At 42.0% G+C, this 27,324-nt stretch overlaps 2 protein-coding genes across 19 annotated transcripts in view; one reads left to right on the top strand and one right to left on the bottom strand.

Annotated features, from left to right (window-relative positions):
* The window catches only part of PDCD6 (programmed cell death 6), a 28,594-nt gene extending 5,775 nt beyond the window's left edge, over positions 1-22,819 (top strand). For 2 of the 4 annotated variants that reach the window (XM_084857678.1, XM_084857676.1), the window contains 4 exons: positions 12,316-12,360; positions 14,245-14,403; positions 17,194-17,303; positions 21,074-22,760. In XM_084857678.1, the coding sequence (XP_084713804.1) occupies positions 12,316-12,360; positions 14,245-14,403; positions 17,194-17,303; positions 21,074-21,172 (413 nt within the window). In that variant the 3' untranslated portion in view covers positions 21,173-22,760. Of the gene's footprint in view, positions 1-12,315; positions 12,361-14,244; positions 14,404-17,193; positions 17,304-21,073 lie in introns of all 4 variants that reach the window. The other 2 variants (XM_084857679.1, XM_084857677.1) reach the window with 2 other exon arrangements.
* Positions 22,820-22,851: 32 nt separating this feature from the next.
* The window catches only part of LOC146344578 (uncharacterized), a 40,528-nt gene continuing 36,055 nt past the window's right edge, over positions 22,852-27,324 (bottom strand). For 11 of the 15 annotated variants that reach the window (XM_084857666.1, XM_084857673.1, XM_084857662.1 and 8 more), the window contains 2 exons: positions 24,490-25,308; positions 22,852-23,022 (listed from right to left, as the gene is read on the bottom strand). In XM_084857666.1, the coding sequence (XP_084713792.1) occupies positions 22,976-23,022; positions 24,490-25,308 (866 nt within the window). In that variant the 3' untranslated portion in view covers positions 22,852-22,975. The remainder of the gene's footprint in view (positions 23,023-24,489; positions 25,309-27,324) is intronic. The other 4 variants (XM_084857665.1, XM_084857670.1, XM_084857664.1 and 1 more) reach the window with 1 other exon arrangement.

The raw sequence follows: 27,324 nt of genomic DNA, 5'->3' as shown, positions 1-27,324 counted from the left end.
CTCAAAAATAGCTTGTTTGTTAAAGTTGAAATTTGAATTAAAAATAAAGCTGGTCCAAGCTATACACACCAGAATTAAAAGTCAGAAAACTAATTGTAGCCTACATTATTTAGATACCTATTATGAAATATTTTAAAACCACATTTACTATATCTCTATTGAAGGCTTTTGAGTTCTCTGTGCTAACCCCAAGTGCAAAAGCTTTCAAAGGGGCTTGTTTTTGGTGGTTGACTGTTTTTAGGGCGGAAATGCATTTTGAAGGCTCTAGAGCTTACATGTCTGCATGTGCCTGTTGATAAATTCCAGACTGTAAAGGCAGCAGTTACCTCCCCCTCTTCTTTCTCAGAGTTATCAATATACTTCGGTGAACCCTGAGGCATGCAGAAGTATAAAGCAAACAAAAACCCCAAAATGGGGTAACCCCCTCATCCCCAGTAACCAAATGAGGACTGAGAATGCTCAGTGGCCTTCATAGAACGTTGAGTGTCAGTTGGAAAAGAAAAATGGACAACCAGATGAGGAGGGCAAATTGGTGTCCTTGAGACCGTAACAGCTTATAAAGAAGCATGGCTAGCCCCCTAAACAGGAACACTCCTATGAAAACAGTGAAGATATGGTACAACATTTTGTTGCAGGTCCCACTTGTATTTCTGAACTCCTAGATACAAAAACAGAGGGACACTGAAGTTTTTGTTAAAATATTGGAATACCAAAAGGAGACCTTGCTGCATGCCTTCATATTACATATGGGTAGGGCAGAGAGGGCTGCGGTGGCTTAGTGGTTAAGACGCTGAACTGCAGACCGGAAGGTCAGCAGGACAGCAGTTCAAGACCCGAGTGCTGCATGACGGAGTGAGCTCCCGTCTTCAGTCCCAGCTCCTGCCAACCTAGCAGTTTGAAAGCAAAAAATTGCAAGTAGATAAATAGGTACCGCTTCAGCGGGAAAGGTAACAGCGTTCCGTGCACCTTGGTGTTCAGTCATGCCGGCCACATGACCACGGAAGCGTCTTTGGACAGCGCTGGCTCTTTGGCTTAGAGATGGAAATGAGCACCACACCCTAGAGTTGGACACGACTGGATGGGGACACCTTTGCCTTTACCTTTTTAGGGCAGAGAAGAACTAAGGGGTTCTGTTGGGGTTGGGGCTATGATAAGTTAAAGATAAGGTAAATGGTTGAAGAGCACAAAAGAAGGATGCAGAGTACTGAGTGCAGGAGCAGGAAGGAGAAAGGTCATTTGATAATCACTAGTATTGGCAGGAAGCTAGATTACAAAGCGAGAGGCATGCAGAGATCTGTCTAGTTCAGGGATAGAATTGCTTCAGTTTTGCATAGTCTGTTTTTTATTAGAATCCCCATAGTCTACTTATGTGTGTTGACTTTACAAAGAGTGCAAGATCACTTAAAGCTGGGGTCTCCAGCGTGGTGCCCATGGACACTTCTCATGGTGCCCACTGGGCCTTCTGCGCTCCTGATTTTTGTTTTGTTCTTTTATATTTAACTAATAATAATAATAATAATTGGGAGGCTGTCATGTTGCAAAGTGAAGTTTTGCCTTCCAACACTATCTTTATTTGAGTTCAAGGGGGTGGTTTGGCATATTAGAGCTCAGACCAGAATTCTGCCTTGTGCTTAGGTTCTTGGGCAAGTTACTTTTCTTTTAGTCTTACCTGTTTGACTTCTGGGAAATGACTGTTTCGTGACTGACCGTGCCCACCATGGCAGTCATTTTATGAATGGGTAAGTTGGCCATGGCAGCCATTTTGTGAGAGCACCCATGACATTCTCTCACATTTCCAAAAATACCTAATGACTCAAAAAGATTGCGGACCCCTGGCTTAAAGCATCAATAATCTGCATGAAATGGTCCACCAGTGAGCCATGGTTTATTTTCTTCATATCCCTGGTCTAGTTCATGAGGATCTATTAAGCTGTATGTGAGAGGGAGAGAAAGTAAGTGATAGCTGATTAAAATATTCACAAGGGGAGATAAAGTGTCTGGATTGCAGAGACAGTCAAGACTCAGTACTGGCCCAGTTTGAATGAACAGGTCTTTTGCCTATGCATACAGCCCCTTCACTCCTGCATTTACGGCACAAACAATCAAACCAGGAGGCCTCTAATAATAGTTTCCCAATTGTCCGGAAGAGGTTTCATAGAATCATAGAATAGTAGGGCTGGAAGGGGCCTATAAGACCATTGAGTCCAACCTGTTTAAACTGCTCTGGAGCGCCAAACAACACCATAAGCCACGATGGTAAAAACTTCACTGCAGACCATGGTTTATCAGGATGGCTTATTTTGGCTAAATAAACCACCGTGGTTGGGGAAAACCGCTCACAGACAACATGATAAACCATCATGGCTAATTCAGAAAAATAAACCATCGTGGCTTATTGTGTTGTGCAAACCTAGTCATAGAGTTAACCCAACAATTGCCCATGGTTTATTGTTGGGTTAACTCTGGGTTCTTTAACCCATAAACAACACAAGAGTTTCTGGGTTCGTACAAAAATACCATTTGTAATTAAGATACTTCCCAAATAAAAGTGCATACTAATTATTTTGCTATAACCATAGATGCAGAGGTTTACTGATGCCGAACAAATTGTAGAGTTCTAGGCATTAAATAGGAATAAAAGGTCAATAGATGAAATGGAACAATGTAAAGGAGCAATGGATGACACTTGCAGTGTCTAGAGATGCAGTACGCAGCCTCCTCTGTGTAAGTACTTTGGCCTCGCAGGAGGCTTAAAAAAGAAAAGGGATTTTTCCAGTATAATGGGTAGAATCCGGATTTAGTCACACAGTAGACCCACTGAAATGAATAAGACTGAAGTTAGTCATGACTTTAGGCTAAGAAGTACGGTTACTTTGCAAAATCTGGAATAAATTAAACGGTTAGAAAACTAGAGGTATGCAACATTATGAATAATTGAATTTCTGGCGAAGTGAATTGATTTAAATCACTGAAAAAAGTCAGTTTAAATAATTGATTTAAACCAAAAAATCCATTTATTATTTAGATGCTTCCCACATAAAAGTGCATACTAATTACATCCAATAACCATAGACACATAATGATTTACTGACTCTGAGCCAATTGTAGAGATCAAGTAGTTGTTGTTGTTGTTCAGTCGTTCAGTCGTGTCCGACTCTTCGTGACCCCATGGACCATAGCACGCCAGGCCTTCCTGTCCTGCGCTCTCTCCCGGAGCGTGCTCAAGTTCATATTCATTGCATCCGTGATGCTATCTAGCCATCTCATCCTCTGCCGTCCCCTTCTCCTTTGGCCTTCAGTCTTTCCCAGCATCAGGGTCTTTTCCAGGGAGTTTTCTCTTCGCATTAGGTGGCCAAAATATTGGAGCTTCAGCTTCATTATCTGTCCTTCCAAAGAGCACTCAGGGTTGATTTCCTTTAGGATGGACTGATTTGACCTCCTTGCAGTCCAGGGGACTCGTAAGAGTCTTCTCCAGCACCACAGTTCGAAAGCATCAATTCTTCGGCGCTCAGCCTTCCTTATAGTCCAGCTCTCACAGCCATACATTACTACTGGGAAAACCATAGCTTTGATTAGACGGACCTTTGTCGGCAAGGTGATGTCTCTGCTTCTTACTATGCTGTCTAGGTTTGCCATAGCTTTCCTCCCAAGGAGCAAGTGTCTTTTAATTTCATGGCTACAGTCACCGTCTGCGGTGATCTTGGAGCCCAAGAAAGTAAAATCTGTCACTGCTTCCATTTCTTCCCCTTCTATATGCCAGGAAGTGATAGGGCCAGTTGACATGATCTTAGTTTTTTTAATGTTGAGTTTCAAACCAGCTTTTGCACTCTCCTCTTTCACCCTCAACAAGAGGCTCTTGAGATCCTCTTCGCTTTCTGCCATTAGGGTGGTATCGTCTGCATATCGGAGGTTGTTGAGAATTCTCCCAGCAATCTTAATTCCGACCTCTGATTCATCCAACCCGGCATTTCTCATGATGTACTCTGCATATAAGTTAAATAAGCAGGGTGACAATATGCAGCCTTGTCGTACTCCTTTCCCAATTTTGAACCAATCGGTTGTTCCATGTCTGGTTCTTACTGTTGCTTCTTGACCCTCGTACAGGTTTCTCAGGAGACGGGTAAGGTGGTCTGGTACTCCCATCACTTTCAGAATTTGCCACAGTTTGTTGTGATCCACACAATCAAAGGCTTTAGCGTAGTCAATGAAACAGAAATAGACGTTTTTCTGGAATTCTCTTGCTTTCTCCCTGATCCAGCGAATGTTGGCGATTTGATCTCTAGTTCCTCTGCCTCTTCGAAACCCAGCTTGTACTTCCGGTAGTTCTCGGTTCGCATACTGCTGAAGCCTAGCTTGTAGGATTTTGAGCATCACCTTGCTGGCATGTGAAATGAGCGCAATTGTGCGGTAGTTTGAACATTCTTTGGTGTTGCCCTTCTTTGGAATTGGAATGTAAACTGACCTTTTCCAGTCTTGTGGCCACTGTTGAGTGTTCCAGATTTGTTGGCATATTGAATGCAGCACTTTAACAGCATCATCTTTTAGGATTTTAAATAGCTCGGCTGGAATACTGTCATCTCTGCTAGCTTTGTTGTTACTAATGCTTCCTAAGGCCCACTTGACTTCACTCTCTAGGATGTCCGGCTCAAGTTCAGTGACCGCACTATCATGGCTATCAGGGACATTCAGATCTTTCCTGTATAGTTCTTCTGTGTATTCTTGCCACCTCTTCTTAATCTCATCTGCTTCTGTTAGGTCCCTGCCTTCTTTGTCCTTTATCATGCCCGTCTTTGCACAAAACGTTCCCTTGAGATCTCCAATTTTCTTGAAGAGATCTCTAGTCTTTCCCATTCTGTTGTTTTCCTCGATTTCTTTGCATTGTTCATTTAAGAAGGCCTTCTTGTCTCTCCTTGCTATTCTCTGGAACTCTGCACTCAGTTGGGTATATCTTCCCCTTTCTCCCTTGCTTTTCGCTTCCCTTCTTTCGTGAGCTACTTGTAAAGCCTCATCAGACAGCCACTTGGCTTTCTTGCATTTCTTTTTCTTTGGGACGGATTTCGTTGCTGCCTCCTGAACAATGTTACGGACCTCCGTCCATAGTTCCTCAGGCACTCTGTCTATCAGGTCTAATCCCTGAAATCTATTCCTCACCTCCACTGTATATTCAGAAGGGATATGACTGAGGTCATACCTGAACGGTTTAGTGGTTTTCCCGACGTTCTTCAATTTAAGCCGAAATTTTGCAAGAAGCAGCTCATGATCTGAGCCACAGTCAGCTCCAGGTCTTGTTTTTACTGACTGTATGGAGCTTCTCCATATTTCGATATTGACCATCTGGTGATGTCCATGTGTAGAGTCGCCTCTTGTGCTGTTGGAAAAGAGTGTTTGCTATGATCAGCATGTTCTCTTGGCAAAACTCTATTAGCCTTTGTCCTGCTTCATTTTGTACACCAAGGCCATGCCTGCCTGTTATCCCGGTGATTTCTTGACTTCCTACTTTAGCATTCCAATCCCCTATGATGAAGAGGACATCTTTTTTTGGTGTTAGTTCTAGAAGGTGTTGTAGGTCTTCATAGAACCGATCAACCTCAGCTTCTTCGGCCTCAGTGGTTGGGGCATAGACTTGAATTACTGTGATGTTGAATGGTTTGCCTTGGATTCGTACTGAGATCATTCTATCATTTTTAAGATTGTACCCCAGTACTGCTTTTCCCACCCTTTTGTTGACTATGAGTGCTACTCCATTTCTTCTAAGGGATTCTTGCCCACAATAGTAGATATGATGGTCACCTGAATTAAATTCGCCCATGCCTGTCCATTTTAGTTCGCTGATTCCCAAGATGTCGATGTTCAATCTTGCCATCTCATGTTTGACCACCTCCAGCTTACCTTGATTCATTGATCTGACATTCCAGGTTCCTAAACAATATTGTTCTTTACAGCATCGGATTTTCTTTTCACCGCCAGACACATCCACAGCTGAGTGTCCTTTCGGGTTTGGCCCAGCCGCGTCACTCTTTCTGGCGCTACTTGGAAATACCCTCTGCTCTTCCCCAGTAGCATATTGGACACCTTCCGACCTGAGGGGCTCATCTTCCGGCGTCATATCTTTTAGCCTTGTGATACGTTCCATGGGGTTTTCTTGGCAAGAATACTGGAGTGGGTTGCCATTTCCTTCTCCAGTGGACCACATTTTGTCAGAACCCTCTGCCATGACCTGTCCGTCTTGGGTGGCCCTGCACGGCATAGCTTATGGCTTCACTGAGTTACGCAAGCCCCTTCGCCACAACAAGGCAGTGATCCATGAAGGGGATCAAGTAGTTACTAGATGTTAAATAGGAATACAAGGTCACCTGCATGGAGCAATGGATGACACCTGTCATCTATTGCTAGTCCTTGGTCCACAGATCCATAATATAAAAATTGTAATATAAGTACATGAACTATTGCGTAGTATGATGACTAACAGATCCCCCCATAGCTCTTTATTAGGAAAAACAGCCTTTCATAAAAGGGTCAGAAGTTCAGTGGTAAAGGATTTGAATTAAGTTCAGATTTCATTTGAAATGAGGTTATTTTAAGAAGAGAACATTATAGCTGAACTTTAAAAAAAAATCTGATTTAAAAAATCATTGACCTTTGTCCGCCCTGATTTGTGGAGTGTCCCTCAAAATCAAAGGCAAATCCTGAAGACATCTATAATTCAAATCCAAATTCATGCCACAAATGCAGTTAACACAACTCGCAATGAGAAATATCCCAGTTCAACTCTTAATAAAAAAAAAAGGTAAAGGTGTCCCCAACCAGTCGTGTCTGACTCTAGGGTGCGGTGCTCATCTCCGTTTCTAAGCCGAAGAGCCAGCGCTGTCCGAAGACGCTTCCGTGGTCATGTGGCCGGCATGACTGAACACCAAGGTGCACGGAACGCTGTTACCTTTCCCACCGAGGCGGTACCTATTTATCTACTTGCAATTTCTTGCTTTCGAACTGCTAGATTGGCAGAAGCTGGGACTAAAGATGGGAGCTCACTCCGTCACGCAGCACTCGGGTCTTGAACTGCTGACCTGCCGACCTTCCAGTCTGCAGTTCAGCGTCTTAACCACTAAGCCACCGCGGCCTCTCAAATCTTAATACTATGATATTAATAGATATTCCAAAAAATGGAACAGATATTAATAACACTGATGTATACCAGTAATTCACACTAAATGGTTGTATTTTTCATATAACATAGCTGGTATGAAATAACATGGGATCTTACTTTTACTTTATGCATCTTTATCATGCCTAGGTCTATGTGCTTATTCATAAACCAAATACAGAATCATAGAATAGTAAGGTTAGAAGGGGCCTACAAGGCCATTGAGTCCAGCCCCCTGCTCAATGCAGGAATCCAAGTCAAAGCATTCCTGACAGATGGCTGTCCAGCTTCATCTTGAATGCCTCCAGTGTGGGAGAGCCCGCCACCTCCCTGGGTAATTGGTTCCATTGTCGTATTGCTCTAACAAGCAGGAAGTTTTTCCTGATGTTCAGCTGGAATCTGGCTTCCTGTAACTTGAGCAACAAAGGAAGAGTACAGGCAGGTAGCACAGAGTTGCAGGGATGGCATCAGGAAGGCTAAAGCTGAGAACGAGCTGAGGTTAGCAAGGGATGCTAAAAGCAACAAAAAAGCTTTCTTTAGCTACATGCATAGTAAAAGACAGAGGAAAGAAATGGTGGTTCGGCTATTAAATAAGGATGGCAAAATGATAACAGATGACAAAGAAAAGGCAGAAGTGCTCAATTCCTACTTTGGCTCAGTCTTCTCCCAAAAGCGGATCTATGACCCCGCTGGCAAAGGCGAAGTACAGGCTGAAGGGGCAGGATTGCAGCTTGAGATCGACAGGCATATGGTCAAGGAACACCTAGTTACGTTGAATGAGTTCAAATCTCCAGGGCCAGATGAACTGCACCCTAGAGTAATAAAGGAACTGGCAGAACCACTGTCTATTCTCTTTGAGCAATCATGGAGGACGGGTGAAGTGCCAGATGACTGGAGGAGGGCTAATGTTGTCCCTATCTTGAAAAAGGGTAAAAAGGAGGAACCTGGGAACTACAGACCAGTCAGTCTGACATCAATCCCTGGGGAAATTCTGGAGCAGATGATAAAGCAATCCATCTGTAAGCACCTTGAAAACAATGCAGTGATTACTCGAAGCCAACATGGATTTGTCAAGAACAGATCCTGCCAGACGAATCTGATCTTATTTTTTGATCAGGTAACCTCCCTTGTGGACTGTGGGAATGCTGTAGACATAATATACCTCGACTTCAGCAAAGCTTTTGACACAGTGCTCCATGATATCCTGATGAGCAAACTAGCTCGAAGTGGGCTATATGAAATAACTATCAGGTGGATCCACAGTTGGCTACAGAATCGGACTCGAAGAGTGCTTATCAATGGGATCTTCTCAAACTGGGGAGAGGTAACGAGCGGGGTACCGCAGGGCTCAGTCTGTCAGGGTGGACACTGAGCCCATAGAATTCCAGAGTAGTTCTGATGCTGAGGAAGAGCAGTCGCTCCTTCGGGAGAGGAGCGCGCTCCTTTTTTTCCAGGACCAACAGCTGACGGAGCTTCCTACCACCCACATTCCTAGTTTAGAAAGCAGTCCAGGGAGTGACTCAGTACAGATAGCAGACTGGGGGGGATGCGCGGCACAGACGCAGAGAGCGGCGCCAAATGGTTCGCGTTCAAAGAACGGTTGCGCCCAGAGGATCCAAGGGAAAAGGGGAGGGATTCTCCCTAGTCCTTATATTCAGGGGTCTGCCAGTAATTGCCCTTCAAACAGGGACCAACTGTTCTAACTTAGGGCATAGGGATGCTGCTGCTCAGATCTAGTTGCTACCTGTAGAGCTGTTAAGTTATAAAAGAAGAATAAAGCTTTGAAAAGAATCCCTTTGTCTGTGTCTGGACTTGGCTACTAGATTAGACTGACAGCCCTCCAAGGAGCCCTTGACACAGTCCTGGGCCCAGTGCTCTTCAACATTTTTATTAATGACTTGGAGGAGGAGGTGCAGGAAATGCTGATCAAATTTGCAGATGATACAAAATTGGGCGGGATAGCTAATACTTTGGAAGATAGAAACAAAATTCAAAGTGATCCTGATAGACTGGAGCGCTGGGCAGAAATCAACAGAATGACATTTAATAGGGATAAATGCCAAGTTCTGCACCTAGGAAAAAGAAACCAAATGCACAGTTACAAGATGGGGGATACATGGCTCAACAACACTACAAGCGAGAAGGATCTTGGAATTGTTGTAGATCACAAGCTGAGTATGAGCCAATGATGTGATGTGGCTGCAAAAAAGGCAAATGCTATTTTGGGCTGCATTAATAGAATCATAGCTTCCAAATCCTGGGAAGTACTAGCTCCCCTCTAGTCAGCACTGGAGTACTGTGTCCAGTTCTGGGCACCACATTTTAAGAAGGTGGAGAGGGTTCAAAGGAGGACAACAAAGATGATCAGGGGACTGGAAACAAAGCCTTATGAAGAGAGACTGAAAGAACTGGGCACGTTTAGCCTTGAGAAGAGAAGACAGGGGAGATAGGATAGCACTCTTCAAGTACTTGAAAGGTTGTCACAGAAAGGAAGGCCAGGATCTCTTCTCCATCATCCCAGAATGCAGGACACGGAATAATGGGCTGAAGTTACAGGAAGCCAGATTCCGGCTGAACATCAGGAAAAACGTCCGGACTGTTAGAGCAATACAACAATGGAACCAATTACCTAGGGAGGTAGTGGGCTCTCCCACACTGGAGGCATTCAAGACGAGGCTGGACAGCCATCTGTCGGGGATGCTCTGACTTGGATACCTGCATTGAGCAGGGAGTTGGACTTGATGGCCGTATAGGCCCCTTCCAACCCTACAATTCTATGAGCCCATTATTCCTTGTCCTGCACTCTGGGATGATCGAGAAGAGATCCTGGCCTTCCTCTCTGTGACAACCTTTCAAGTACTTGAAGCGTGCTATCATATCTCCTCTCAGTCTTCTCATGGCTAAATAAGTACACCAACTTGGGCATTGAAAACAATCACATTCCACATGGATGAGTGTTCAGCCATGGGCTGAGGTTCTTTAAGATTCAAACAAGGCAAGAATAAATACACCAAGTTGGTTCCTTGCTCAGATTTTATTCAGATAGAGAGGTAAGATATTAATAACATGGAAAGCAATGTGCAGATACCAAGTACTTACACCCCTTCAGTTACCGGGAACCCCACTACAGTAACAGGTGAACCTCCAGAACCTCTCTGTGGGCAAGGATTGCACCAACTGCCATGGCTGGCTGGCTCTGGGGCACACCTATTACTGTAGTAGGGTCCCCAGTAACTGAAGGTGTGTAAGTACTCTGTAACTGCCTATTCCTTTCCATGTTCTTCTCTGCTTGTTGTCATCTTACCTCTCCCTCTGAATAAACTCTGGGAAAGGAACCACTCTGGTGTGTTTATTGCCATGTTTGAATTCTAAAGAACCTCTGCCCCTGGCAGAACAAGGGTAATGATTCTCCCCCAGAGAGTCATTCCAAGAGCAGTGCAAAATCATGTTCCATAGGTGTATTCCAACATACTGTACCAATTTGCACATCATGGTGGCAATTCCTGGATTGTATAACCCAGGAATTGCTAGGGACAAGCGGTGCATGCAAGCCATTTCTAATTTCAATCAACTGTGCTTGCTGATTGCCATTACTCTCATTACCCGTCCAGGTGCAGCTTGTTATGTCATCCAAACCCAGGGAACATGACTTGCTTGAGGGGGGAAACAACCGTCATATAATCCAACAATAGATCACTGTTATTTCAGAGTTGTTTCCCCCTCAAACAAGCCATGTTGCCCGAGTTTGGATGACATAAGCTAATTAGGCTAACGGCACACGGTACACTCCGCCGATTTAAATAAGCTGCGGTGGCTTGTTTTGTCTGTGCGAACCAAGTCAGTGTCTTTGGTCAATCCCTTTTTCTGAACCAGTAATTTGAAGGGGAGGAGTGTCTTTTTGGTTCAAGTCCAACAAGGGCTTTGGGGTAATAATTCAGCTTCTGCTGAGGTTCAATAAAATTTTAAGGTTAATTCTGGCTTTTGGTTCAAGTTTGACTTTATTCCATGGCTCGTATGTGCTTCTGAGGGAAAACCAAAAGCATGTATAATCAAGCTGCCATGTGAATCAACACAAGAGCAACCAAAATATATGTAAGTACATGATGCTTAAAATGTAGAAAAATTATAAACATTGCTGAGCACCCGTTCTCAGGACAGTTGCATATATGACCAGCCTGGACTTAACCTGTTTTGCTTGTTAGTACATGTGCTTTTTTAGCTTTATATGCAAACTGCAGTCTTTTCCCACATTTTTTCCTCCATGCCCTAACACCGATTTTCACTTCTGTAAAAAACTCAGTAATAGCTTATGTTGTAATCATGAGCATTATTCAAATAAAACTCTAATCCAAACTAATATTTTGCACTGTAGAAAATAAGGAACTCTAGAAGGATTTTGCTATCATACTTTGCTCATTAACATCAGTGAGCCTTTGGTTTCTTGATACATTTCAGCCAACCAAACTGTGATAATCTGGTTCCATTAGACATATTTTAGGTAGTCTATTTTGTGAATATGTGTTAACTTTTAATCAGTAGTTTAGGCCCTTGGCTGGACACAGGTGGTCACATTTAGGAAGTCAGTTTCTGCAAGTAAGACACCAAGAGTATTTTACTACATGTATATCTTCCCCTCCTCCAAGAAGCCCAGGGTGGCATACATGGTTCCCTCCACCCTACTTTAATTTCACAACAGCCCTATGCGGTAGGTTAGAGTGAGAATTGGTGATTGGCCCAAGGTACCCAGTAAGCTTCATAGTTGAGTGAGGATTTGAATTTGAGTCTTCCCAATCCTAATCCAACACACTGTAATCATTACATCACAGTGGCAGCTAACATGAGTAGTAAATGAAGCCTTGAATGTGTTAGTCTTTGAATGTGTTAGTCTTTTGAAAGAAGCCCTGCTTTCTTGCTTCTTATTGCTCTTCTTGTAAAACAATTTAGCTATGTACAACATAAGTATATTGGAGCATTGGAGGAAAAGCCAACATACGATTCTTTCAGCAGATTTATTGTCTGATTGCTCTTTTAAGAATAACATGCACGTGGACATAATGGAGAATCAGTATTGATTCTGGCCATTATAGGTTCTAATCACCCCGTCATCATGAATTTGTCACTGTTGAGGTATTCCTGCATGTGTGTGTTCATGGTTGGCTTTCTTTCTCTTTTAGGAACATGGACTCCATTTAATCCAGCAACAGTTAGATCTATCTTATGTAAGTGATATTTAAACTTATGCTTTTGTACTTGGTGTAGCATTGTTTTTTAAATAGGATTACCAAAGACGTTCAGAGTTTGTTAACAAAATATCACAGTGAAACTGTTAGAAGAAAAATTGTGGCAGTGGAGATAAGCGGGAGAATGTTTTGGTTTAAAATTATGCTGTTGTACTGCTTTCTTAAACTCTTACTATTCACATAGATTATTCTGCATTAGGGACCAGAAACTAGCCTTTCAAATACAGTATTCTTATCTGTAACCGATTCTTCAAGTGCAGTCACACATCCGCATTCTCTACCTGTGCAGAGCAAACTTTGAAACCTTCTAGAGCTAGGTAACAAAGATTTTTGGCAGGAGGCCTGCCCTCAGGGCACACGGCCAACCTTCCCACTCCGTTCTTTTCTGGACCACTGCAGCAGTCTTTGTATAAAGAAGTATCAGAGCAAAGAGAAGCTCACTAAAGTTACCTGCAGTGAGGAAGAGGGGTGTCTTGTGTGACCACACAGATGACCACTCAAAGAACCACACTTGCACATGAGCAACCTGTTTTTCTTCCTAGTCTCTGTGCGGTCCCATATATGGGAGAATATCAAGCTAAGTTATCTGGAGTTGGGACAGGTGGTGTCAGGCAACCACTCATCTCAGTACAGTCTGAAAAATGCATCTGCCAGAGCCTAAAGAGACACCTAGCTCAAGAGCTGGGGCCAGATAGCAGCACAACAAAGTCTGAGAGTGAAGATGCTACTCAGGGATGCCATTGTCAAAGAAATAGTCCTCATCAAGTATAATCGGATTCCCAAAGGAATCGGAAGAGTCAAAATAAGAGTTGTTGTTTTTAAAAATCATGGAATCACAGCTTTAACATTTAAAAAGAGACCACTGTGAAATCCGGTTCTCTTTCCATTCCCAGCTACCATGAATGTTTAGCATTCTCTGTGGCATTTTCCCAGGTGTAGCTGTGTGATACCATAGAGCACGAGAAAACATCTGTTAAGTCTGAGAGAAGTACCTATAATTCTTCAGTGAAATCTTCCTTTCCACGATAGAGAGTATTAGGTCAGTTTCTTTCTTGTGACTGTCTGAGCCACTAAAATAAATACAAGTTACTTGCAAGTTACAAAATTCTGGTTTATTCATTCTTGTAACATTTTCCCCTGCTTTAGGATTTTCAGGGCCTGAAAGAAAGAGGCATGAGCAGTGTTCAGGGTTATTGAGAATGTGTACGCAAGAAGACTTGCTCCACCTTCAAAATTAACTCCCCCCCCCCAATTTTAATTTGTTGCTTTGTTCCTCTTAGACTGCATTAATGGAGTGCATTCTATACTAGACTAGAGTCACATCATAATTGCCAAATATGTGGTAGGTAGAGCACAAGAGGTTGTTTGTATTGGCAACTACCAATAGTAATAAACTGTTACAAAATGTGTGCAAGTTGTTAAACTTCCAATGAAATTGTTAATAAAGAAACAGCTTCATAACTTGTTGCATATAACACAAACCTCCACATATGATGAGTCTCACCTGTGGTGATGATAAGCCTTCCTTGAAAAACCAGTGGCTAACAAAAGTCCTAATGATGACACATAGCAATTGGGTTCCTCTAGGAAAAATGTTGACAACATTGATCTCTTTTCTAGGGCTTCTGTGGAACCTGTATTTCTCCATCTGTAGGAGCTATTTCTACAGCTATTTCTGTGTTTCTTTTTCTTGGCATGAAAAGCAGAAGGAAATCGTAGTTGCAATACAGTTAACCTCTTTATGAGGTATTATATTTATTCAGTAGTACATTCCTGCCATTTAAACTTAACAGGAAACTGGAAAATTACTGGTGTCCAGTTCTGTAACTTAATGTATTAATATTTGGCTTTTGTTTGTTTCAGCTATGTTTGATAGAGAGAACAAAGGTGGTGTGAACTTCAATGAATTCACCGGGGTCTGGAAATACATCTCTGACTGGCAGAATGTCTTTCGCACGTATGACAGAGATAATTCTGGAATGATTGACAAACAGGAACTAAAGCAAGCACTAACAGGTTTTGGTAATTCATTTGCAATTATAGTTGAGCATGTATCTCACATTCTTCTAGAGAGTTGGGCCATATCACATATTGCAATACTCTAGGGTGAAGAAAAGGAAATGGACTTGCTGTTTCTGTGTGGGCCTTAACAAATTTGACTGAAAATGCTACCCTGAGGAGCTAACCTTTTCAGAAGAACATTTTAATTGAAAAAAAACCTACTTCAGAATATTTAAAATATACAAATTCCATCCTAGTGTTTAAAATATATACAGCTTATACAAACGGCCTCATGTCACCATGAGCTTTTCAAAGTAATTAGTTTTTTAAGGAATTGGTTTCATGAATACCAAGAGACAGCTGGGGAAGGCATTTAAGAATCCTTAAGGACTCCTGAGATCACTGAACCGTTTAACAAATGCACTTACTAATACAGAATAGTCAATCTAAAACATAGTGAGCAGTGAACAAGCCTTTCAGCAGCGGTGGGTTTAAGAATGCCTAATTTTATACTCAGTTATGGCCAATGTATACGTTCTATCCCTCCTTTTTTATAGTATAGTGTAAAAACTATGGTGGGCTCAATGTTTGGTTTTGTACTAAGAATTAGTAAAGGAAGAAAAAATCTTGGATCCATGTTTCATTAAAAAAAATATACTTATGGCATCACATCAAAATATATTGCCTCTATTTGTGCCAATGGAAGCTTTTAAAAAGCTTGATTACAGATGGGGGGGCATTTTCTGTGTGCATGTGTGGGTTCTGAGGAGGGCTAACACTTCCATTCATAAATAAGAACAAGATTCAGTAAAGAATCTTTCTGGCAGAAAAGGGGGTGATTTTTGCTGATCCCTCCCTCGCAGCCCCCCCCCCCCAATTCTTCCAGAGAGTCTCCCAACCCACAGACAGATTTTCAGGGGGCACAAGGGGCTGCCAAGAGGACTGGGGTGTTTGTAGAAGCTGCCTCCCCTCTTCCACTGGAACTCTGCTTAGGGTATACTCCTACCACCAAGAGCATAGTGGTAATTTTATTTTATACTCAGCTTCATAGCCAATGTAATCTACTTAAAAAAATTAGAATAACACTGTCATTCTACCATTAGGAAGCTGTTTCATTTTCAACTTTTAAAATAGAGAAATACTGTAGAATTTGATTCATCTAAACAAATAACAAATAGGTAATAAATAGTGAAAAAGGATGGCATTTGTAGCCTTTCAGTGAGAGGTTTTGAAAAAGATTTTAGACATACTTTGGTGTCTGATGTTAACAGGCAGCAGATCAGTTTAAGACTTTGGACTGGTTTTTAAAGGTAACCAATTTTTCAAGATATGCATTAGTAATGTTCAAAAGCTTTACTTAAAATTTGCTGCAGCAATCAATTGGGTTTAGAATAGAGTGTATAACAACTATCTATGGTAATGTAGTGCTAGGAACCATACAATATGGCATTGCAAGCTGATGCTTGGAATTGGGGTGCCCATTATTTTGGACCCAGATTTCTAAATAAAAATAACTGCTGCTTTTAATCCACTGTAGTAGTAATACTAGGCATACAGAATATTTTCTGAATAGTAATTATTCAACCTTTCATTCTGAGGTCTGGTTTTCTTTCTTTGGTAAGAATGTCAAAAACTGGATCTTTGCTCCCCTTCTCATTGAACATAGAGATCATTTGCAAATATTTCATGTAAGTCTCAATGTGGGGGGGTCTCATGCTACTTTGAGAGGCAGAAGAGCGACTAGAATTTTGAATGCAGTGTTACTACATGTGGCACCTTGCTCTGTATGTGAATGAAAGCACCTTTTCATGCTTCTGTAGGGCTCCCCCGCCCTTTATGACCCCCCTCTTGTTTTATTTGAGGTCAGTAGTTGAATGCATTTGTTGAATCTATGCTAGGCCTGGCCTTTTTATGTGGTAGCACTTATTCTATATAGCAGGTTTCATTACAGAGTGGCTAGCCATATATATATATATATATATATATATATATATGGCTAGCCACTCTGTAATGAAACCTGCTATATAGAATAAGTGCTACCACATATTATATATATTATATATTCATTATATATATATATATATATATATATATATATATAGAATATATAATATATATAATATATATTTATAATGAATATATATAAGTCTAATGAATAGCACTAAAGAGGGTATACCATATATATGTGTGTGGTATACCCTCTTTAGTGCTATTCATTAGACTTGTACAGTGAAGCAGTATTCTCATTTGTGCTAGTCCTCACTGGGATACTGACGTATTATTTAAACAGCATACTGCTAGTTATGTTGTAGTGCACATAGTATACCTGGATCTTGATCTCATAAAATATTTTTCTTTTTTGATCCAGTAAAAATTACCTGCATGTAATGTTCTGTTTGTGGTTAAGAGCCAGGAGTTTTAACTTGTTCTGAAGTCTCCATCATTGCATTCTGTATTAGGCAATATAATGTGCATTCCACAAAAGGAAATGGCATCTTGGCCAACTTTCCAACGATTTGTTTCCAATGTTTTGATATCCTCTCTTCCAAAATCCAAAGTAACTGGTTATTAACATTTCATGTGCAGTATAGCACCTGCTTCTTTTCATTGCTAGCACGTCTTGTTATCTCATTGGAGTTAGATTGCATGCATATCTTGTAGCTTAATACCATTTCAGTGTTTTGTCCTATGTATGTAACTAGTGATTTGCTTTTATACATTGTCATGTTGTCTAATTAACTCCATAATATAGATGGCTCTTAAGAGACCTTTACATTTACTTTGCTCATGAATGCTTTCAATTCTTTCAAGGTTATCGACTGTCTGACCAGTTCTACGACCTCCTTATTCAGAAGTTTGACAGACAAAGAAGGGGACAAGTGGCTTTTGATGACTTCATTCAATGCTGTGTTGTCCTGCAGGTAACAAGAAATTGGGATACTGAGTGGTTATAGCTTAAGACAGCCTAGTCAAATTCAGTTTAGCATGCAAGGTTAGTGTTTACATATCTGTAGTCAACTGGAATTTAATAACGGTTTTATTTATTTGATTTATTAGCCACCCATCTGGCTGGCTACCTGGCCACTCTAGATGGCGTACAGTACAAATAACACAAAATACAACAAATTTACATAATTAACTAAACAAAACATTGCTCTAAAAAACCCTAACCCACCGCAAAAGCCGGCCTGAACAACCAGGTTTTCAAAGCCCGGCGGAAGCTCATCAAAGAGCGGGCATGGCAGAGGTCAGTAGGGAGGGAATTCCATAGAGCGGGGGCCACCACAGAAAAGGCCCTCTCCGTAGTCCTCCCCAGCCGAGCTGACCTGGCTGATGGGACAGACAGAAGGTCTTCCAAGGCTTATCTCATTGAACAGTGTCCTTTGTGTTGTTGTAGGCGCTACTAAAGCTAGACCGGGCCAGAACCATATAGAGTTTTAAAGGTCAATGCCAACACCTTGAATTGGGCCCGGAAAACAACTGGTAACCAGTGGCTCCTTCAGCACTGGAGTGATGTAGTCTCACCAACAGCTGCCTTTAATCAGGCAGGCCGGTTTGTTCTGCACCAGCTGCAACTTCTGAACCATCTTCAAGGGTAACCCCACATAGAGCACACTACAGTAGTCTAGGCAAGAGTAGACCAGGGCATGAACTACTGATGAGAGCAGATGGTTAGGGACGTAGGGGCACAGCCGCTGTATCAGATGAGTTGGTGCAGCTCCACCTGGCTCACACCTGAGCCTCCATGGACAGCTGGGAGTCTAAAATGACCCCCAGACTGTGGACCTGAGGGCAGCCACACCCCATTGAACACCAGGTCAGCATCCCCCAACCTCCCCTTGTCTCCCACAAAAAGTACTTCGGTTTTGTCAGGGCTCAGTTTCAGCTTAGTCCTTTCCATCCAGCCACTTATCGACTTCAGACACTTGGACAGGGTTTCCACAGCCAACTTTGGCGAGGATTTAAATGCGAGGTAAAGTTGCGTGTCATCCACATATTGGTGATGCTGCACCCCCAACCTCCTGATGATAGCCCCCAGCAGCTTCACAAAACTGTTAAATAACATCGGGGAGAGAATAGAACCCTGTGGCACCCTGCAAGTGCGCAGCCAAGGTTCTGATGTCCCCTCCCCCGGAACTACCCTGTGGTACCTGCCAGAGAGGAAGGAATGGAACCACCGTAATACGGTGTCCCCTATGCCCAACCGCTCCAGGAGGGTACCATGGTCGAAGGTATAAGCTGCTGAATGATCAAGGAGAACGAAGAAGGAGCATTCGCCCCTATCATCCACCAAGGCTGTTTCTGTCCCATACCCAGGCCTGAAGCCCACTTGAAATGGATCCAGATAATTGGCTTCTTCAAAGTGTGCCTGCAACTGCAATGCCACCTTGCCCAAAGGCTCAATCACCTTGCCCAGAAATAGCAGATTCAAGACCAGGCGAAAGTTGTTCAAGTCTTGGGGATCCAAGGAGGGCTTCTTTAACACCACCTCCTTGAGGGCTGATGGCATCACTCCTTCCTCAAGGGAGGCATTCATCACTGCCTTGATGCCCTTCCTAAGTCTCTCCCTGCAGCTCTTAATGAGTCAAGATGGGCAAGAATCGAGTAAGCAGGTGGTCAGCCTTAAAGATGAAAGTACCTTGCCCACTTCCTCAGAAAAAAGCTGGAGCTGATCCCACACAACTGGTCTGCCACTGGCTGCCCCTCATTCACTTACTGTATCCACAGCACATGAAATAGCACTCCTGATCTGGTTGATTTTATCTGCAAAGTGCTTTGCAACCTCATCAAAGGAGGCCTTAGAATGCCCCATTGGTTCCGGAACAACTGGACTAACCAGGTTCCGGACGACTTGGAACAGCCTCCTGGGATAGCCCTCTGCAGACGCGATAGAGGCAGCTTAAAATGTTTTTGCTGCTCTTACCACCACCATCACGATGTTTGTTTTTTTCCAGTACTGCCAGCTTTCCAATACCTTATAGTTTCTTCAGTGCAAATGTTGTCATCTCCTTTGATGCTTCTTGTGAAGTCTTGCTTTCTTGGAAGATGCCAAGCATTTATCAAAGAGCACCAATCATTGCTTGCTTTAGGGCAACCCTATGCAGGTTTATACAGAGAAAATCCTAACGCTTCTAGTGTGCCCCAGCCAATAGTATAAGCATGGAATGGATGTTCATGTAAGGAAGATCTCAAAAGGTTTTAACATAGGCATTTTTGTTCAAATAAGCAGCAAGGAATGAAGCTGTCAAGAAAGAAAGGCAGTCTCCCCCAATGTCTAGTGCTGGCAGCAACAGAAATAAAGAATGTTTCCCTCAGGGATTTTTCAGTATGAAACATATTTGAGCCTATTTCTGTTGCCACATAAGCAAACCACACCAGTGTTACCTAGCCTTTCCATCGCTCAGTGAAATTGAGTTATAATATCCTTGTAAATTGTTGGGGCTGGATAGACTTTCAGTCAAAAGGCTTTGTGTAGTGAGGTGGTTTAGTGAAATTAGTTTGGATCCAAGATGGCTGCTGTCTCTGTTAGTCTACTGGGGATACATATGTATGTTATCACTACTGAACTACCTTTTGCCATTTCATAACAGCTTTCTCTTATGCGACTGACAAAGCAAGCAGGAAGCAACATACTGGCTTGGATCTAGCTTAAGTTAATTGCAATGAAGTAATGGATAAGGCCCTATTCAGGCATTCCACTTAAGTTTCTGGGTTTGGACGATCACCGGGGGCAACAACACAGCGTTGGTTCTTTCTGCTGCCCCTGCATGTCCCAGTCATGTGACTGGGCTTACCCTAATTACCCATGGCAGGTTGCCATGTGGTCCAAACATGGTGCAGGGTAGTGCACTTTCACCCACTCTATAACCCATGGCTTGCAGTAGGGATTGTAGGGTGAGAATGAAGTACACCCGTGCTGTGTTTGAACATGCAATGTGAGTAATCCCAGTCGTGTGACTGGTGTGCGCTGGGGCAGCAGAACCAAGTGGCGCTGTGTTGTTTTCCCCTTCTGATCACCTGAACCACCCCACCGTATGTTTGCTGTGTAGCTCCACACCCTGCCCCAGGTGGCAGCAGAGAGGTCTCTACAGGACATGCTCCATTCCACTTGGCCTTTCTGTTGGGCAAGACTGGGTTTAAGGGAATGTTGAATGGAGCTTCCTGAATGCGCATAGATCCTCTTTCAGAAATCGCACCCAGCAGCGTTTGCTTTCTTTTCCTGAAGGCATTTTCTCTGCCAGTGTGACTACCTGGTACAGAGGTAAGATGCCCAGCATGCTTCCAGAGCTCCTTGCTGGCCATGAGCTGGAAGATGTTTTTTTGTGACTGTGCTGTTTCAAAGATGCAGTATGGGGTTAGGGACAAAAACCCATCCCTTGAAAAAAAAGGTCATGTCCTGATGACCAGTAAGTAAGAGGATGGCAGAAAGAGAAGGGGTGGGTGTAGTTCTGAGTTCACTTTTCCAGTTGGTCAAGAGCCCTCCATGGGAAAAATGTTTCCCAGCCCTGACCTAGATTATAAACTAAAAGAAACCAGCACATCTAATGATGGAGGGCTTCTGCTCTGAAAGGTGGCCAAGAAATTTTTATAAATAAATAAAATAATATCTGCTTCACAAGTAATGCACAGATTTTACTGATAGAATTTTGTCAGTTGGGTAAATCTATATTAACTTATCCTTTGTTTTCAGAAATGGACAGATGTCTTCAGACGCTATGATACTGATCAGGATGGCTGGATACAAGTGTCTTATGAACAGTACCTTTCCATGGTCTTCAGTATTGTATGACAGTAAACAGTCTCACTGTGATATGGACTAGAGTTGCCAACTTATAGAAGAGGTTTAGAACTACATTACCTTTTAAAAGATTCTACTAACTATGGCCATAGCACCCGCTGCCACAAAATTGAACATTGCATCATGTATATTAGGCTGCTGGAAATATGTGAAGTTTAAATGCCAAATAGAAAATCATTCTCATTCAAAATTTCGTACACAATTGCATGTGCCTTACTTCTCTTTTTTCACTGAGAATATAAAAAAAATCAATCAGCAGTTGTGTCCTGCATCTTCATAGTAAGAATGACTTTAAATGCACAAGTCTTTAGCTGTACTGTTGTGAATTGTTACCTGCTTGTGTAGGCTGCGTCTGCTTGTTCATCAGGCCTGTTTTTTTTAATCTCAGTGTTTTCTTCCTTTGGGGGCTACTTCATACATTTACACTTGTGCGCACGCACACAAATTTATCAAACGGGTGCCACAATTCTGCTTGTTCCATTGCCCTCCAGTATAAATGCGCTGGCCTTCCTCTCCAGCTAGGAGCTGCAGATCCATCCTATAGCTGTAGAAGTGCAGGGCAACTAGGCGAAGATCCCTCCTCTTCCCCCACATCCAAGCTCCAGAGATTTGAGAAGGTTGGAGTTTGTGGTTTTGCCCCAGGGCTGCTGCAGCACTTGAAATGCTATCTGAGCTTCCATAGCACTCAGCACAAACGTGAGCAGAAACTCACCTTAACTTTGCATCATGGTGGACTGAGACTAGGGTCAGTGTTAGTGACTACAAAGCTAGTTTGCTCTACCTTTACCAGCCCCACTTTATGGGGGCCCTGGCTTATGTTCCTATGTATCATAAATCCAGTTCCCATTGTATGATACAATTGACTATAAGCCTTGATGCAGTGCATGTGGTAAACAAATTTACTGTTATACAATATGTAAATAGGCCTATTTAGAAAGTCACCTATTACGTATATCTCCTGTCTTTACTTCAACTTTCTCACTGGATCTCAAAATGGAGAAACGGAGTAAGACCAATTCAACTGATACATGCACTGTCATGGTTGGTATGGGTGCTGATTTACATGAAAACTGAATATTTGTCCAGACAATGCAGAGTTGAACACCTCATTTGAAATATCTCAGTTCTGATTCATTTTTGTATTTACTGAATGTCATTAAAGTCTTCTGTTCCAGTAGTTATGTAGAAGAAATGCAGTTTACTACCCCTGCCGTGGAAAGGCTTTGTCCCCTCCAAAATTTTACAGCAGGTGAAAAATCTTATTCCAAGCTCAAAGACCTTGTCTCCTGTTTGAAGGGATGTTTTCAGAGCTGGGGGCTGCCATATGATATCCAGGAGTACAATTAAGAGAATTTCAAACAATCATATGGGTAGATTTGTTACAAAGAGACAACAGGTACAGATTTATTGTATACTGATTCCAAGGTATGGGAAGAATGATGAAAACAAAGCAAGTTGCCTAATGTGTAAAATATTCAGAGTCTGGAAAACTATTTATTTCACAGAATACTGTTGGGCATTCTCATATTAAAGTGAAATATGTTTACATTTGCAAGTAGAAACAGCAAGTTGAAGCTTCATGGGATGTGACACAGCATTTTCTTATAACAAAAATGAACATTTACCACACTTCTGGTACATTTCAGAAATCCTAAACGTAGCATATTTACGTCTACAATAGGTTTCAGATGCAAATCGGGTTTTGGGCTAGGTCTTCTTTCTCTAGAACCAAGAACTACTTTGCTGCGTAGCTTCCTGATAGGGTGAAACTCTTCCAGTTCAGCTTTCAGTTGATTAATTCATTTCACTCAGAGCTTGGGCTAATGCATGAATATTAATTTCTAGGGGAGAAGAAAAACTAATGTAGCTTAAAAATAGCAGCAACAGCAATTTTTGAGTAAGATGGAATAGTTTATGCTAGCAAATTCCAGGAGATGCCATAGGAACATAGAACTCAGTTTGAAGACAAATTAGATACCAGACTTGTATTTTTCCCTCCAAGTACTGTACGTAATTATAACTGCCAAGGCCAGCTGATGAACAGATGGTGGTGCAAGGGTCCCCAGCCTTTCTGAAAAAGTGGACACATTTGGAGAGTTTTGTGGGTACCCACTAAATGGTTTGCCCATTCACAAAACTAGTGAAACTAAAAGAAAAGTAACTTGGCCAAGAACCTACGTACAAGTATGATGTTGGGTCTGAACTTCAAATCACAAAACTACTCTTGAACCAAGTTTTCTCCTCCAACATCCATTCCATAGAAGGAAGTATCTGATGAGGCTCAGATACTAACTTGACCAAGAAATTGAGTATAATATGAAGGTGGGGTTGGGTCTAAAGCCCTAAATGCCAAATTACATATTTGCCACCACAAACCTCCAGTGGTAGTGTGTAAGAGAAAGAAGAGATGAGAAACGTGTTCCATCTGTTTCTTCCTCCACAATCATGAACATTAGAAACTTGTGTTTGCAATTCTGAAGCAGCCACTTAGTACTGCACTATTAAACTAGAGCCAGTACAACAGTAGCTTAGGGTAGTAACATGTCACAAAAATAACTTGTTTTCTGTTTTGTTTAAATATTTGATGAGGCAGTCAACTTTATTCCAGTTTACAAACCTTCTATCCGACCAACAATCAAAATGTTTAGAGTACATACAATGCAACTTCAGTGCAAAGCACACAGTTGCCCTGCTACGCTGCATTTCCCAGAGTAACTCTTTGATACTGTATATTTTCTCTAATGCTCCTGGTGGCGGCGAAGAGTTTTTGCAGCTTTTTCTCTCACAGGGTAGCCTTCCCTAATGTGGTACCCTCCAGATGTTTTGGACTACAATGCCTGTCGGTCCCAGTCAGTATGTCCAATGGTCAGAGTGAAGGGGACTGTAGTCAAAAACACCTGGAGGACACCACATTGGGGAATGCTGCTGTAAGGAGCTAACAAAGGGAGATAAATGGCCATCGTAAACCCTTGTTCAATATGCAGTCTAACAGCATATGTGTCACCAATTTAACCACCAAATCATTGTACCAGCAACTGTATTGATTATCCTAATCCCCACGGGCCCTATTCTTGCAAAAGTAGAAATGGTCTGCAGTGTCCACAAAAGTGGACTCAGTTTTGCTACTGGAATTGCTTGGTTCTATTCTCCCATTTATAATGCCCAGCTTCTGATATGCCTATCCAATTCTTGGCTTTCTGACAACATGCAGATATGGCATAGGTTTCCAAGGCACATTCTACACCCAAACTCACTATCCAGCTCCCTTTATGTTAAAAATTTCAAGACAAGATACTCCGTGTACTCACTTTGAAGGTCTGGATAATAGGGAAGTAGCTGCTGAAGCATGCTTGTCAATGTAGCTGCATCCTTTCCTCGAAGCTGATTCATAATGTCGGCAGTAAGGCCACTACTGCTTCCACCCGCTACATTATCCGGCTGTGTATTCTGTGGCTGGTAATCTCTGTATGACCTGCTACCAGAAAAAGATGAATAAGGCTCCAGGTCACCTTCAAGGGTTGACTGTTGGTAGCCAGACTGTCGTGGCCAGGCAGGCCCACTGCTTTCAGAAGAAAAGGAAGCTGCAGACATTCGATTACCATTCCCAGGTCCACTGCGATACCAAGAGGGACATTTTTGTGAAGGGCAATCTGCTTGATATCCTCTTGCAGGAGGATATGACTTGGGGGTAACAGGATATGCTCTTGAGTCAACTGACTCTCGCATACTGTCCCAATTTCCTATTCTACTGTCTGCCATTCTCTTATCAGGTGCTTGACTGCCATCTCCTTGGCAGTGTTGTGTTGGATAATTGCTCTGTGGTGATGTAAAGTAGGGAGACTCTTCTTCAGCTGGAGTTGACTGGAAGTAAGCAGAAGCAGACTGGTTGAATTGCTTCATCCACTCATTGATTCCATGACTAAAGCCTCCTCGTTGAAGGGCAAATGAACTCTTTAGGGCAGACACTGTTGCAAGATCTTTAGAACTTATGCTGTGTGAAGAGGCCTTCCCCCTCATTTGGCAAACATATGAGTTGGCAGGGGTGCGTGAAGTGCTCGGTGCCTGCTGTAGAAGGGACTGTAATTGCGCAAGTCCATTAGACAGACACCCATGTTTCCAATTGTCTGCTGGAATGAAACAATTGAAAAATATGACAAAAAGCTATTGCTGCTATGAATTCCAAATGACACTTTTCCAGAATTTCTGGGAAGTTTAGACCAGTATTTCCCAGAGAGAGGAGGCAGTACCGAAGCTAAAATGAGATTACAGTTGGTTTCTGTGAGAGTCACTCTTCTGGACGTGTCTCATCTGAAGGCAGGCACTTTCTTAATTAGTAGCAATATCACAAAATGAAGTAGAATTAGTTGCCCCCAATGAAGGCTGATTAGAAGTGAGAGGAGGGATGGCCACGGCAATCCCACAGAGATTGCCTATGCATCCCACAGAGATGCAGTAGGCAGCCTCCTCTGTGTGTAAGTACTTTGGCTTCAGAGGAGACTTAAAAAAGAAAAGGTATTCTCACAGTATAATGGGTTGGATCCAGATTTAGTCACATAGTAGACAAATTGAAATGAACAGGACTTAAGTTAATAATAATTATTCCATTGATTTCAGTGGGTCTATAACTACATTGGAATCCAACCCAGTAACAGTTCTCTCATGGCACTTCATGGTATGCATACCATAAGTATGCAACCCAGTAATAGCTCTCTCATGGCACTTCATGGTATGCATACCATACCACTAATCAACTAATGTTGATTAGTATCAACACAACTGATAGTGTAGGAAAAGAGCATTAAGTATTCTCTTTTGTTTCTTCTTTGGACACCAATGAAATTAGGAAGTCCACCAAGTTGGCTTCAATATGGATGTAGTAACAAATAGTTTAGTAAATTTGGACTTAATTACTAGTGTATAATGTAAGCAGATTCTTTAGGCTAAAAAGTACTGTTACTCTGTGTAATCTGGAATAAATTAAATGGTTAGAGAACTAGAGGCACACAACATTACTGAATCTGTGACAGAGTGGATTGATTTAAGTCGGTATGAAAAAAAGCCAATTTAAATCATTAGTTTAAACCAAAAAATCCATACTTCCCACATAAAAGTACATATTAATTTTTTTGCTATAACCATAGACACACAATGAATGATTTTCTGAGCCAATTGTAGAGATCAGATAGTTACTACACATTAAATAGGAATACAGTCGCCCCCATGGAGCAATGGATGCTACCTGTCATCCATTGCTAGTCCTTAGTCTCCAGAATCAATAATATAAACATCTTAGTATAAGCACACAAACTACTGTGTACTATGATGACTAAGATTCCCCCTCTTTATTAAGAAAAACAGCCTTTCATGAAAGAGTCACAAGTTCAGTGGTAAAAGATTTGAATTAACTTCAGATTTCATTTGAAATGAGGTTATTTTAAGAGAAAATTACAGCTGAAACTATATTAATACAGATTCCAAAAAAATGAAACAGAGATTAGTAACAATGACTAATACCAGTAATTCGCAGTGAATGTTGTATTTTTCATATAACATATACAGGATCTTATTTTGACTATGCATCTTTATCATGCCTAGGTCCATACGCTTATTCATAAACAAGTATATCAACTTCTGCTTGAAAAAATCATATTCCACATGGGTAAGACTCTCCCCAGAGAGTCATTCTAAAAGTACAAGGTCATGTTCCATAGGTGCATTCCAGCATATTGTGGGTTGTATCCAACAGTGTCCTTCTGCAAGCAGAATGTACACTGCTGGGGGATCAAATTCCCCCATGTGTCCCTCAAATCTGCTCTAGAGGATTGGGGGACCTTCAAGAAAATCGGGGGGTGGGGGTGGTCACACATGTATGTGTGTGTACATGGGAGAAGGGGGCCACAGGGGGAACGTTAGGGGGAAATCTGCTTGCTTAACATTGGATTTAGTCCTCCGATTAATTTCCAAACAAATTGTATTGTTCTCACATAAACAACCACTTCCTACAAGGTGACATCAGAATTTGAACACCTTCATGTTTTCATTGCTCTGAAAGGAGGAGTTCACATGGGGACATTCCAATATTTAAGTTATTAGGAAGTAATCTTAGTGACTTCCTTTATACATTCCCAACACTCTGGATGTAC

This window comes from Heloderma suspectum, chromosome 5 (assembly GCF_057233095.1).
Source record: "Heloderma suspectum isolate Gila_16-S chromosome 5, 16-S_ref, whole genome shotgun sequence".
Taxonomy (NCBI): domain Eukaryota; kingdom Metazoa; phylum Chordata; class Lepidosauria; order Squamata; family Helodermatidae; genus Heloderma; species Heloderma suspectum.
The sequence above is the reverse complement of the archived record's forward strand: the minus strand, read 5'-3'. Positions and strand labels throughout refer to the sequence as shown.